Below are 13,218 nucleotides of genomic sequence, written 5' to 3'. Positions count from 1 at the left end.
TATTCTCTTCTCAAATTTAACTGATAGTTTGGGGAATAATAAAGAACCTGATGAAGATAGGAAGCTTCATTTCTGGCAAGACAGTATCCAGTAACCCCAAAATACATGCTTTTGGAATATGTAAACAGATATAATGTAACTTGGATCTGAGCCCATGGAGAGGTTTCCACCCCCTCTCTAAATTTTAACCTTGAGAACTGCATATGGAAAAAAAATGGATCTATAGAGCATTCATTCATTCATTCATTCATTCATTCAAGAAGTACGTGTTGGGTACCTATGATATGCCATGCACCATTCTAGGTACCTGAGACACAACAGTGAACAAATCAGACAAAACCTCCTTGTCCTTATAAAGTAAAGGGACACAGCAGTGAACAAAACAGACAAAACTCCACTGTCCTTATAAAGTAAAGTAAATTATATAATTTATTAGATGGTGATAAGAGCTATAGAGAAAAATGAAGCAAGATAAGAGAGATGAGTAATGAGGGGTGGAAGTCAGGGAAGGCCTGAACAAGAATGGGACATTTGAGCAAAGATATGAAGGAAGCGAGGGTATGGATCACGCAGATATCTCGAGGAAGTGTTCTAAGCACCAGAAACAGCAAGTGCAAAGGTCCTGAGGTGAGAACAGACCTGGAGTGTTCAAGGAACAGCAAGAGGCCAGTGTGGCCACCATGAAGTGAGTACATGCATGGGCATATCAGAAAAAGAGAGAGTACTCGGAGATATTGGCAGAAGTAGTGGAGGGTCAATTCATGTGGGGCATTGCAGGCCTTGTCAGAACCTGGAATTTCCTCTGAATGAAATGCAGAGTCACTGGCAGGTTTTGAGCAAAGGAGTCACATGACCTGACTCTTGTGCTGAACCAGTTACTCTGGCTGCCGTGTTGAGAATCGACAACAGAGAGTGAGAATGGAGGCAGACACATCAGATAGGCTCTTAAAATTATCCAGGTGAGAGGTGGGCATGGCTAGATTCCAGGTAGCAGCACTAGAGGCGGGAGAAGGGGTCAAATTCTGGTATAATGTCCTGAAGGTAAAGCCAACAGAATTCCATTGGAAAGAGGTGAGAAAAAGGAGTCCAAAAGGACCCCAAGGTTGTGGGCTTGAGCAACCAGAAGGATGAGCTTAGCTTCACAGGGGACTTTGGGAGAAAGACCAGGAATTCGGTGTTGTATATGATAAGCTTGGGGTGTTTATTAAATACCCATGTGGAGAAGGCAAGAAACCCGTTAGATATTCAGGTCTGCATTTCAAAGGGAAAGGTCCAGGATGGAGAGAGAAATTTAGGGCTATGAGCGTATTCGTGGTATTTGAGAGTGGATGCCACCACTGGGGAGAGAACGTAGATAAAGAAAAAAAGAGATTCAAGGACAGAACGCCAGGATGCTCCAGGATTTAAAGGGCAGGAAGAGCAGGAGGAACCAGGAAACAAGGCTGACAGTTAGCAGCCGAGGAGCGAGGAGGAAATCAGGTGACCTGGAGCCAAGTGAAGAAGGCATTTCAAAGGAAACAGTGAGTGTTGAATGCTGCTGATAGGTAGATGGATCTAATAAAATGAGGACTTTGAATTGATCATTGGATTCAGCAATGTGGAAGTTATTGGTGACCTTGACAAGTGGGGCAGTAGCCTGATTAGAGGGCTTTTAAGGCAGAATAGGAGAGAGAGAGAGAGAGAGAGACAGACAGACAGACAGACAGACTCTTGGTACTCTAAGTGTGGTCCTAGGACCAGCACCATCTACATCGTCCAGGAGCTTGTCACAAATGCAGCCTCATGCTCTCCCCTGCACATACTGAGTCAGAAGCTGCATTTTAACAAGATGCCCAGGAGATTCACACTTGAGTGGACTTAAATTTGAGAAGCACTAGTAGAGATTCCTCTTATACTGTAAAAAGAAGAATAATAGGACAGTACCTGAAGGGAAAAGTGGGGATAAAGAGATGTTTTTGTTGTTTGTTTGTTTGTTTGTTTGTTTGTTTGTTTGTTTGTTTGAAAGATGAGAAAAATAATAGTATATTTGTAGGCAGATGTTTACCCAGCCAGCAGGCAGCCTGCATGACAATTCTGTCCCAGCAAGGCAAACACGGAGACAAGCACCTTGCTCATAACGCCTCTTTAACATCATGGCCCCGCGCTGTGGCCAAGTGGATATCAGACTTCCTGTCCAAAAGTCAGATAAATTGCTCCTCCTCTCACCGGCCCAAGGAAAAGCAGCAGAAGCCGCCTTTCTCAAGCCTCAGTCCTGCCAAGAACATTGCAGCTCAGCTTAGTAGTTTTTATTCCTTTTTATTCAAGGATTGGAGGGTGGCCGCGCCTTCTTCAATGCAGTCAAAGAAGGAGACACCGTGATATTTGCCAGTGACGATGAGCAAGACCGCATCCTGTGGGTCCAGGCCATGTATCGGGCCACCGGGCAGTCCCACAAGCCTGTGCCCCCGACCCAAGTCCAGAAACTCAACGCCAAGGGAGGGAATGTGCCTCAGCTGGACGCCCCCATCTCCCAGTTTTGTAAGTAAATATGCCATTTGTTCAAAATAGCTCTGTAGAGTAATCTTCCAAAATTGAATTAGAAAACCTAGTTACTTTAATATTAAAGATTCGTAAAATCATGTTTGCTGAAAAGGAATAGTGAATTCAGGAGGGAAAAGTCGGGACAAAAATGTTAGATGAAAGTAATTTTAAAGTGCAATACTTGACATTTTCCCCCAAGGACTGAACAAAGGGAAGTATATTGTAGGTTGGTTTTTATCTCTTTGTTTTAGTGACGGTTCGGAATTCACAGCCAAACATGTATTTGTTTGAGTTCTTCAAAAACAGTAGATGATATATGTCTTTGCTTCATTTTCTTCCCATTAAAAGTAATTTTTAAATAGAGCTGGATTTGAAATAAATTTAAACCTGCAACTTCGAACCATTTAAAAATAAATGATGACATTATCACATGCAGTGGAAAAACAAAACAAACCGAAAAGCCCATGGTACCTAAAATCCCATTCTGAGCTAAAATACCAGGACCCAAAAAAGAAACCATCTCCTTAAGCAGCCCCAGTTCACATTCCAGTTTCTTCTCCTCTTACCTCTGCATCCATTTTAATTTCTTGCCTCTTTGCCATGTCTTCTTGCTACCTCGGATGGGTTTTATCTCCCAGCCCTTCTGATACACAGGGTAAGGTGAAATCCAGCATGCACCTGGAGACGTTTATTAAAACAGAAGATGGCAGCATCAGAAACACAAAACACCAAAAAGTCATTCATTTTAGTTCCAAACGTTAACCCTAAATAGAGATTTTTGCCTAACCCTGATTGTCAAGTCATTAGGGCTAACTCAGGGACAAGTCGTTTTCAGCAATAATCATTGTGATTCCTTCCTTTAGCGTGGAACCCACTCATTTGGTTTAGCTCATTGAGCAGCTGGTTAGGTGATGAGACACATGAATGAGGAAGACAGACCAGGTCCCTGCTCTCAGGATACCTGCATCCTAGTGGGGAAGTCTAGATAGCAAACAAGTCAACAAGTAAAAAGATAGTTTCAGACATTGAGACACACCATGAAGAGTGTCACACCTTGGTGACTGAGTGAGGGGAGGGGATACTAGACAGATGATCTGAGCTTGAGTCCGAATGCTTGGGAGTCAGTCCCACAAGTATATCTGCAGAATGAGAGCTGCAGCAGAAGAGAATGGAGCGTGGAGGCCCACAGCAGAAACCTGCCCCTCTGGTACAGGGCTTGGACATAGCCTTTCCTCTGTTGCTCTTAAACAAAATGTGCATATGGGTGGAATAATTTTGCAGCTACAGCAACTAAATGGCGGTAAATCCTCTTTCTGATGAATTCCACTGCCATGTCTTTTTCTGTCTAACAAGACCATGTTCTTAAGCCTTGTACCACCTTTGCTGATGGGGAGAAACTCTTTTTGAATGAGGTCAACTAATTCATGCCTCTGGGATTTATCAGTACCTGGTTGGTGGAGCCACCTTCTTCTCTATTGTCTCCTTAATCACTACCCAAGAATGGGGGTTCTCCAGAGAGTGAGGTCCTACCACACCTACCAGGTTCTATAAGAACAAGGCCACCACTTTCAGCCATGCAGATTGTGCACTGCAGGAGGCATTTTTCACGTAGACAAAAATGTGAACAGTACCTATTGAGTTGTCCAGTGCCCAATCTGCACAGCCGTACACTGTGACCCTGTAATAAATGACAATCCTTACTCAGAGCTTCAATCTAATAATGTTCAACCCAATAATCTCATAGTTACTTTATTATCCCGAAACACAGCCTCAACACTACTCCAGATCCTATCTATTGCTAGGTTAGGCACTTAATAAAAACTGCCGCCAGGATAACAGCAAGTAAGGCATCTGTTCCCGTAATTTAGAAGCAGGCAGAGGAAACCAGTCAGGACTTAACCAACCTAACCTTCTGCACCTAACCCTTTGCGGTTACGGGTATATAAAACCCAGGAGAAATGTCAAAAAAGGACCCAGGAATTTTACATTCTGTGGTGTTAATGAACAGTTATACACGTAACAACCAAAACAATGGCTCGAGGTGGGAGGGTATGTAATAATATTTAGAGGAGTCTGCCACAGAATGGTGGTCATGTCACACTTACATCACAGCTGCATTTAATTTATTAAATTCAAACCAAAACTATGAAACAGATCAGTCAAAACTCACAGTATTCATTCACACCTAGGATGACGAGCTCATCCAGATTTGCCCACAACTTCCCAGGTTTTAGCACTAAAGTCCTGTGACCCCAGAAACCCTTCAGTCTTGGGCAAGCTGGGACAGATGGCTTACCTGGTACTACAAAGCAAGGTTATAAAAAAAAGTGGAAAACAATCACAACATAGTAATAAATAGAAAAATTTGATCCTTCACTTACCTTTGGTTCTCAGCCAATACATTGGTTTGTTTTGAGAGTCACATCACAAACTCTAAGTCGATCATAGATCCTTTCACAAAAAGAGTAAAAACAATCAAGTATTGCATTTTAAAAAGGTTTCCTTGACTTCCAAAAGGTAAGGGTCATTGTTAAATACTTCTTTCTGTACATATGTCATCAAATCCTGTTTTTGAATATGTGTTCAAAGTTATTTGCCATTCTTGCAAGTGAATAATCTGAAGAACAACTTTCAGTGAGTTAACTTTGTAATCACTTTATTAGTATTTACATGGCAAAGGGAAGCTGCAGAAAATGGGAAAGGACTTTTGGGTAGAGAAAAATAAACACTCCAGTCTTGTCATGTTGCTGTCTGTTCAAGGGAGACTTGAAAATGGAACATTTTACAGTTTGGGAAACTTGGGGGAAATTGTGAGTTTGTTTGGGTCTTTCTAAATTCAGTTTAACCGCTTTAGGTGCAATTTTTATTTTTTGCAATTTTCAAAAGCTTAATTTCAAAATGAAAAAGACACATCTAAGAAAGAGTGGAGTAGAGTATTTCTATGGAACTGTAAATACTGAAAAAAAAATAGATCCTGCTATTCATTAGTTTGTATAAGACTCTACAATGATTTGGGGCGGGTTCCACCAAACCTTATAACTTTTTTGTTCTTTTGTGGTTTTGTTGGTGTGTGTTGTTGATTTAATTTTTCCCTTTTTTTGGTTAAAACTTGAGAAAAATTAAGTCGGTGCCTAGCTATACAACTTTTTAAAACAACTACTTGCAATTTTCCAATTTTTCATGCCAATGTTACTTACCTTGGAAACGATGTCCAAATATGTAGTTGAGTGTTGCCACAATTTATTATGCCAAGTGGCCTCTCATTGAGACACCTGATCCCCTGCCCAATCCGTGTTAGAGGAACATTAAAAATCAGTACCTCAGAGAGGGAGGGGGAGTGGTATTTTAAAGTTTGCTATTTTGTCAATGATTATTTGATATATCACTTGCAATGAGTCTCATTTTAATGTCTGTTTCTCAACTAATAACTGTTAATCACATCATTGATCCCCAAAGTTGGGTGTTTTCGAGTATTGTTCTGTTTTTGCTACCACCTGAACAGTCTTCAACAGTTAGGGGAGTTCTTGGTTACTGTTGGTTTGGGGTGGGGGTTGATTTTGGTTTTCATTTTGTTTTGTTTCATTTAAGTTTTCTTGTTCAATCTTTGCTCGAACCCAAGAACTTTAGCTGCTAGGTTAGAACTCCTGTCTGCTTTCCTGAGCCTTGTTGCTAGTCTTTATGTTATTCTGGTTTGTTCCTTCTTACCCTGCTAACTTCTAGCTGGACTGAAGGGTAAGTGTTCCCCTATAGCTAGCACAGCTCAGATAATCAGACTCGATTATCTGACACCTGCAATGTGCTTCCTCCCTCTCCTCTTAAATCTTCCTCATGTCTAGACTTTGTAGTAAGACTTTTCATGTTATTTTCCTGACCTTAGGTTTGAAATGTCAGCTTCCATACTGAAACTAGGATGCATGTGATGTGTGCATAATTGCCTCCTCTCCTTGGCTTTCATATTGGCATCAAATGATCCTCTGAATAAAGCCAACTAGTAACATCTCCTAATTTTTTTCATTCCAAGAACATTAATTAACATCACAACCAAATGGCAACTAATGGAATTGACAGCTACCTGACTGCTTAATGCCTGAAAACAGATCATTTTGCACTCTGATAATGTATTGTGCTTGTTTTTCCTTTTCCATTCCAAAGATTAGAATGATCAGTGTACCAATGATGTGGTAACCATCAATAATCTTGGCAGATAGATAGGGGGGTAGGAAACCCAAATGTGTTAACTGAGTAAGACTTCAAGAAATTATAAAATACAATTAATAAAGTAAATGCATTATTGGAACACTAAATAATCAATTCTACCTGGCTTGAGGGTATGTTCTAAGGAAGACCCAATGGAGGATTAATTTTGAAAGGAGAGCAGTACTACTGGGGACTACCTACCACAAACAAAAACAGGGAATTAAGGGCACAAAGAAGTCCTTAATGTAGCTTATTCATAAAAGCTTCGGATTCACAATCACACGATGCCGTGGAGCGCTTTGACCTCTGGTCTGGACTGTCTCTGCTACCTTCCCAAAGACAATGACAATAGCTTCAACATTTTAATATTGGTATTAATTTTTCTAAAAATACTCCTGAAAGAGAAAAAAGAAACTAAAACTTCAGAAAATCTCTTCCTTCACTATTTGAATTGTTAATAAAAGAGAGTATATAATTTCTTTATTCATATAGGAAAACTGACCACCAAAAAAACGTGTTGAGGACAGACTTGACATTAGAGGGAGCTAGAAAAATTGGTCAAGAGAGCAGGCAAATATGTACTTGAGTATTCTGAATGCTAATTTAGAAGTCGCAGGTCATATCATTTCTCCTGATCATTTAATAATAGTCCTTCTTCTAATTCTTTTTGTTTCTTTCTTCTAATTCTTTTTGTTTCTTTCTTTAATTTGCTTTCTTTTCCCCTTTCTTTTTTCTTTTATTTTGCATAAATGTACCCCTGGCTAGCAGACAGATTTTTTTTTAACACTCCAAGCAGATACTTAATTTATCTTTACTTTCCTTTGAATGTCTGATGAGGCATTTTTAAAAGCTTACCATAATATGTGAACTTAGTGGGAATTTAGGATTTTGCTCTACGTTTTTTAAAGAATGAAAGAAAGGATGGATGACTAGATGACTGAATGAATTGTGTTCTGCGTAAATTCACGTGTATTTGCACAACAATGCATTGCTATCCTAGTAGATTCCAAAATAGTCATTTGCCTTAACTCCTTTCTATAGTGTTATCTCTCGAAATTTTTGCTATAGCTTCTTGATTGTCAACTTGCAGTTGCTACATTGCAGGAATGCAACATCAAAGAATTAATTCGATATTAACTTAATTTGCATGACCCAAAACCACACTGTAAATCACTTTTCTTCTCATTGTAAAAATCAGTGGTCTTCTAAAAGAATAGACTCCACAATCAGGCCCTAAATTTTCTAAACACCATGGTATGTTCTAAATATATAGACATATTGCATGAAGGTTCATTTCTTTGTTAACTACTTCATACACATTGAATATATTATTCACTAATCAGCTGAGTATTTTCATGGCATGTAGTGATTTACAGTAAAATACATTATTAATTACTCAACTATACAAAATTTATTTACGCTCATGTTGCAGGGAATGTAAAAACATCATCAAGTACTCTGTAAATTAATTGAAAATGTAATAACTACAGCAGGGAAAATTGCAAATCATTCATTTATTTATTTTGAGATCATTAACAAAATCTGTGATGATTTTTACTCAAAGCAGCTGTCTTATAAAGAATTATAAAAATTAACATTGAAATACACATCACATGTTTATCCCCTTGGATGTATTGCCATAATAATTTTAAATTCAAGATTTCTGCAAAATTCCTGTGGCCCTTCATAGATTCTGAAGAAGCCATCCTCTTGGCCATCCAATGCAAGTTAGCCTGATTTCGTCAAAGGGACCATGAAGGAATTAAGTTATTTCTCAAGGGCAGCAGGCATGGGAGGACCCGTATTTTTTGCTTGCTGCATAGAGCTCAGGAAGGGCACATCTTCCCCTGGTACTTGACCATGCCAAGAAAAACTCTTCTAGAAAAATCTGTGAACAGCCAGCTGCCATCAATCATTGTCATTTCTTTATTTCATGTCTCCTGATGAGGTTGACTACTGTCATTGTTCGTTATTGTCCAAAGCATGCATTCACTCTTGTACTGTCAAGCAGATATGACAAGCACACATTTTCCATATAAGAAAGATACAAAGTCACCTTTTAATTTGCAGTTTGGGTTCACAATGACTTTAAAGTCACATTAGCTATTCTCTTGCCTCTAGCATCCATCAGGAGTCACAACAGCCCTAACTGTGCTCTAAATTTCAGTAATAAAACAGCTACCTCTAGCTTATTGTAAAAGGGATTCCTTAAAGAAAGGAACCTCTTTCAGACAATGCATTAACAGTACAATCATAATTATTTTTAACAGCAACATTTCTTTTTCTATGGCCTATGTAAAGTTCCAAAATGTAATATTACAAAACAAAGACAGATTTAGCCTTTTGTCTTCATTCCCTTAGCGGTGAGAATAACAGGAAAATCTCAATAAAATGAAATTGAAAGCTATATTAGTCCCCCCAAGAAAATTACATTTATTGGGTAGACCTTATTGCAAGCTGATCTAAAAAAAAATTTAGATCTGAAATGAAGTTACATAAAGATGCTTGCTATTAAGATAATAAATTATGAAATATTATATATTATTTTGCATTGTGAGGGGAGAAGGAAAACAATATCAAACATGTCATGACTAAGAATATCAAACATCATGATCAATTAAAGAACAACATAGATGGTAGAGTGGCCAATTAGAGACATCACTTGAATTTTAATGAAGTAGATTAAATGAGAGTATAAAACCTACATAATCAATATCACTTTAGGAACTGATATTTTCCCAATATTTCTTTTTTCTTTTTTTTTTCCCCAACATTTCTTAAATGCCCAACCAAAATTGTTTCTGAGTAAACCTGGGGTAAAGGTTTTGGTTAGTTTCCACTCAAAAGTGTATTTACCGTCCAAATGTCTGTGTGTCCATCAGCTTGCTTCTGTGTCATGAATACCATTGATAGTACTTTAAGTTTCTTAATGTAGTTCGGTACCAGTATTAGCTTTATCCATGCAAGTTGAGTCTGAAGTCAGTTTCCTATGCCCACACTACAAAAGACTTCAAAATCTGTATGAAATTAAACCCCAGAAGTGAAACAAGTAGCACTGTTTGGAAGATGTGTTGAATTATACCCTAACTGCAGCGCCTATATGGTTACACAGCCCATTTCAGTACATTTGAAGCCCTTCCAGACCACGCAGGTCTTAGGAACTGTTCAGCCAGGTCTGAAAAAGGTAAAGGGTAAAGGTTGAAGTCATGTCTTAAAATGCAGTAGTCAATCCTTGATTTCTAAAATTTAAAATAATAATAATAATAATAATAATAATAATAATAATAATGAGCATTGATAAGCATCTCCCAAAGCAAGAGATAATCCACACATCATTGGAGTTGTAAGCAGCCACTTCACCCTCCTAATTCTGTTTCGCCCACCCTAATGTTAAAATTCATTTTCATTCTCTTGACACATGCCAAACATTGGCAAAGGAAGTGATCCCAAGGTGTCCCGGATTTAAGAATTCACTTTCTCCTACTTTGGCTCTGGGCTATTTTCCCTTTGCTAATGTCAACACTGGAGTTTTCCTTTTCTTTAATCAGCCCCTTCCAATTGTTTGTGGGGGGGGAAGTGGAGTTGCAAGGAGCATTTATTTTTAAATGTTCAGCACTGTAGAAGAACAGACTGGGACAGTGCAAGAATGACTATATGGTGTTGCTTGGGAAGCACCCACAAGTTCTTTGAAACAGAATTTGGAACAGCTGGACCACTGCAGTGTTTTATTTTAAAATAGACAACATATGTAATGCATATGGTCCTAGACATGTATGGAGACACAGGCAGACATTCTGAATGGTATCCAAAGACACCTGCACCTAGAATTCTGTTTCCTTCTATAAGATTTTTTTCCTCTATGAGCACATGTTCCCACTTTTGGATTTGCAAGATGCCATCTGAATCCCCATGTGTGTGACTCCTTAATAAAGTCAGTGGGAAGTTTTCTGGGGTGGAGGTGTCAGAGCAAGTCCCTTAATAAACACCTTCTAAGGACCTGGCTCCTCTGAGAGCTGGTGAGGGAAGTGATGGGTCAGAAACTTGCCCTCGAGGAACATACTATTTACCAAGGGGTTCGATTAGTATGTGTGTGTTCTGACCACACAGAAATTGGAATGTAACATAGCAAACACTCAAAGACGGGGCATAGGAGTTGGTTATTAGCTGGGGCAGAGCAGAAGCATAAAGCAGAGAGATTAGTAAGGACTCCCAGCTTCCTAGAAACAATATAGTTTCAGAAGCAACCTATAACTAACATTAGCTATAAACTGAAAGACATCCTTGGCCTTTTAAGAACGTAAACTGGCTTCAGGAGCATCAAGAAGCCTGCGCATTCACTCCCAGGTAAGCTTTATTGAGCACTTGCCCTGTGCCAGGCGCCCCGGTGCTTTCTAGCTACTTCTTCTCTTCAGACCCTCTCAGCAGCCCTCTGAGAGTAGACCCAAACCCTGTTCTCAGCTGACAAGTGAGGAAAATGAGAGTCAGATATACTAGCCAACCTGCCTCACATCACATGCCCGGTGAAGGCAGAGCTAGCCTCAGAGGTAGCCTTCGTGATCCCCTAAGCCCACACACCTAACCACCTCCTATTTTAGCCCCAACAAACTTGTTCCCATTGAATTTAGTAATATCAACATTCCATGAAATCAAGAAATAGAAAATATTTGCTGAAAGAGTGAATTTATTTATTTTGATGAAATGAATTCATTATATTAACACATATGTATCAAGTGCCTGTTATGTACCAAGTACCATCCTAGGTGCTGGGAATATAGCAGAGAACAACAACAACAAGTCCCTGCTCGAATGGAGCTTAAAAATCAGACCCCTTTCTTAGGAAGTACAAATTGGTTATTATAAAGTAGTTATGAGGATGTATGGTATAGCATAAGGAATAGAGTCAGTAACGTAATAACTATGAATGGTGTCAGATGGGTACTAGATTTAGCAGGATGATGGATGGGAGAGGAGTTGGGGGTCAGGGTGAAAAACATGAAGGAGTTAAGAACTACAAATTGGTAGTTACATAATAGTCATGAGGATGTAAAATAAAGCACAGGGAATATAGTCAGTAATATGATAATAACTATGTATAGTGACAGGTGGGTACTAGACTAGTCAGGATGATCACTTCTTAAATTATATAAATGTCTAACCACTATAAGGTACACCTGAAATTAATATAAAATAATATTGAATGTGAAAAAATAAATAAATGATATGGAGAATTTAACAAATATATCAGATCCTGTCCACTCTGACACCTTAAGATAGCATTTCCGGCCTACCACCCCTCTTTCATTTTTTGGAATATAATAAGCTCAATGAAACTCTCAAAGATTTCTTGAGAGCCAGCCACCCTTTTAAGCACTCTTGAGTTGTTGGAACCATTAAGATAATGAGCCTAATTCTGAGTAAATGATGTTTCGTGTAAGCAAAACCCAGAGGCTGCTCCTTTTCCTTGCTGTAAATTCCCACTGCAGTAAGTAAGCCTCATCCCACACATAGAGAAGTGTGCAAGGTATCTTAAGGATGATTAAATGGCCGTAACAGCAGAAAGGGAACTGAAAGTTCAGCTCATTTTACACATAAGGAAACTGAGGCTCTGAGAGAGAACGGCTCAGCCAGCGTCCCACAGCTATTTAAAAATGGAGTTCCATCTAGAACCCAGACCTCCCAAATCAGGCCCAGCCTCATTCCACACGCGGACCCAGAAAGAGAGGAAACAAAGGAAGAAGGGGAAATGAATCGTTATGTTGAGAGGGTTGCTTTCTGAAAAGGAAAACAGGCTAAAGCATATTTTTCTGTAAAGCTGCTTTAAAACCAAAATTGTTCTTTAGATGAACGCTAAGCCAAGAATTAGCGGGGTGACGATGGATGGTGATGGATTCGGGGGGCGGGGAGCGGATCTGCATCCAGGTCTTTACGAAGGAGCCAAGTCGCCTTTTCAGATCCATTTCCTGAGTGGGCAGCAAGGCAAAATAGTTCATCGCAAAGTTTTCAAGAGGCTTAACACAAAAGGAAAGAGTAAGAGACTTGAAACATGTGCCATATTTTTAACAGCTATAAAAGAGCCCCCTTCTCTTTGCTCTAAATGACCGGTTGCACCATCCTAATTGAAGAGCAATAAACTAGCAGAGCCAAACTGGCAAAGTGAGTGCCCGGCCGATTTGTCAGCTTACAGCCTCTCCTGAGAAAGCCGAGAGCAAAGAGGCCGTGCCAGCCAAATGCCGCATCTGTCTGGTAACGTGGGAAGGGCCAAGAGGCGTCTGATGGGGATGAAACAGGAATTCGTGTACCCACTGTTAGCTTTTCCTGAATTAAATTAACCAGGGACTGACAGGATGGAGATGAGAGGGCAGAACCTGTCCTGAGGGATGAAAGGTGCCATTCTGCCAGAGGGGGGACCTAAAGTTAGCGCAGGTTTAAGACACTTGTCTTGGGCCAGAGGAATCCGTGTCTCTCTTTCTCGCCCTCTCTCTCTCTCTCTCTCTCTCTCTC

The 13,218-nt window shown here is 39.6% G+C and overlaps 1 protein-coding gene across 1 annotated transcript in view; it reads left to right on the top strand.

Moving 5' to 3' along the window:
* CADPS (calcium dependent secretion activator) overlaps positions 1-13,218 on the top strand; it is a gene marked incomplete at its 5' end in the record, with an annotated part of 515,169 nt that overhangs the window by 346,011 nt on the left and 155,940 nt on the right. Inside the window, 2 exons of the mRNA XM_019626511.1 lie at positions 2,305-2,517; positions 6,241-6,252. Of these exons, the coding sequence (XP_019482056.1) occupies positions 2,305-2,517; positions 6,241-6,252 (225 nt within the window). The remainder of the gene's footprint in view (positions 1-2,304; positions 2,518-6,240; positions 6,253-13,218) is intronic.

The sequence above is a fragment of the Hipposideros armiger genome, unplaced genomic scaffold, assembly GCF_001890085.2.
Source record: "Hipposideros armiger isolate ML-2016 unplaced genomic scaffold, ASM189008v1 scaffold_681, whole genome shotgun sequence".
Lineage (NCBI taxonomy): Eukaryota > Metazoa > Chordata > Mammalia > Chiroptera > Hipposideridae > Hipposideros > Hipposideros armiger.
The sequence above is the reverse complement of the archived record's forward strand: the minus strand, read 5'-3'. Positions and strand labels throughout refer to the sequence as shown.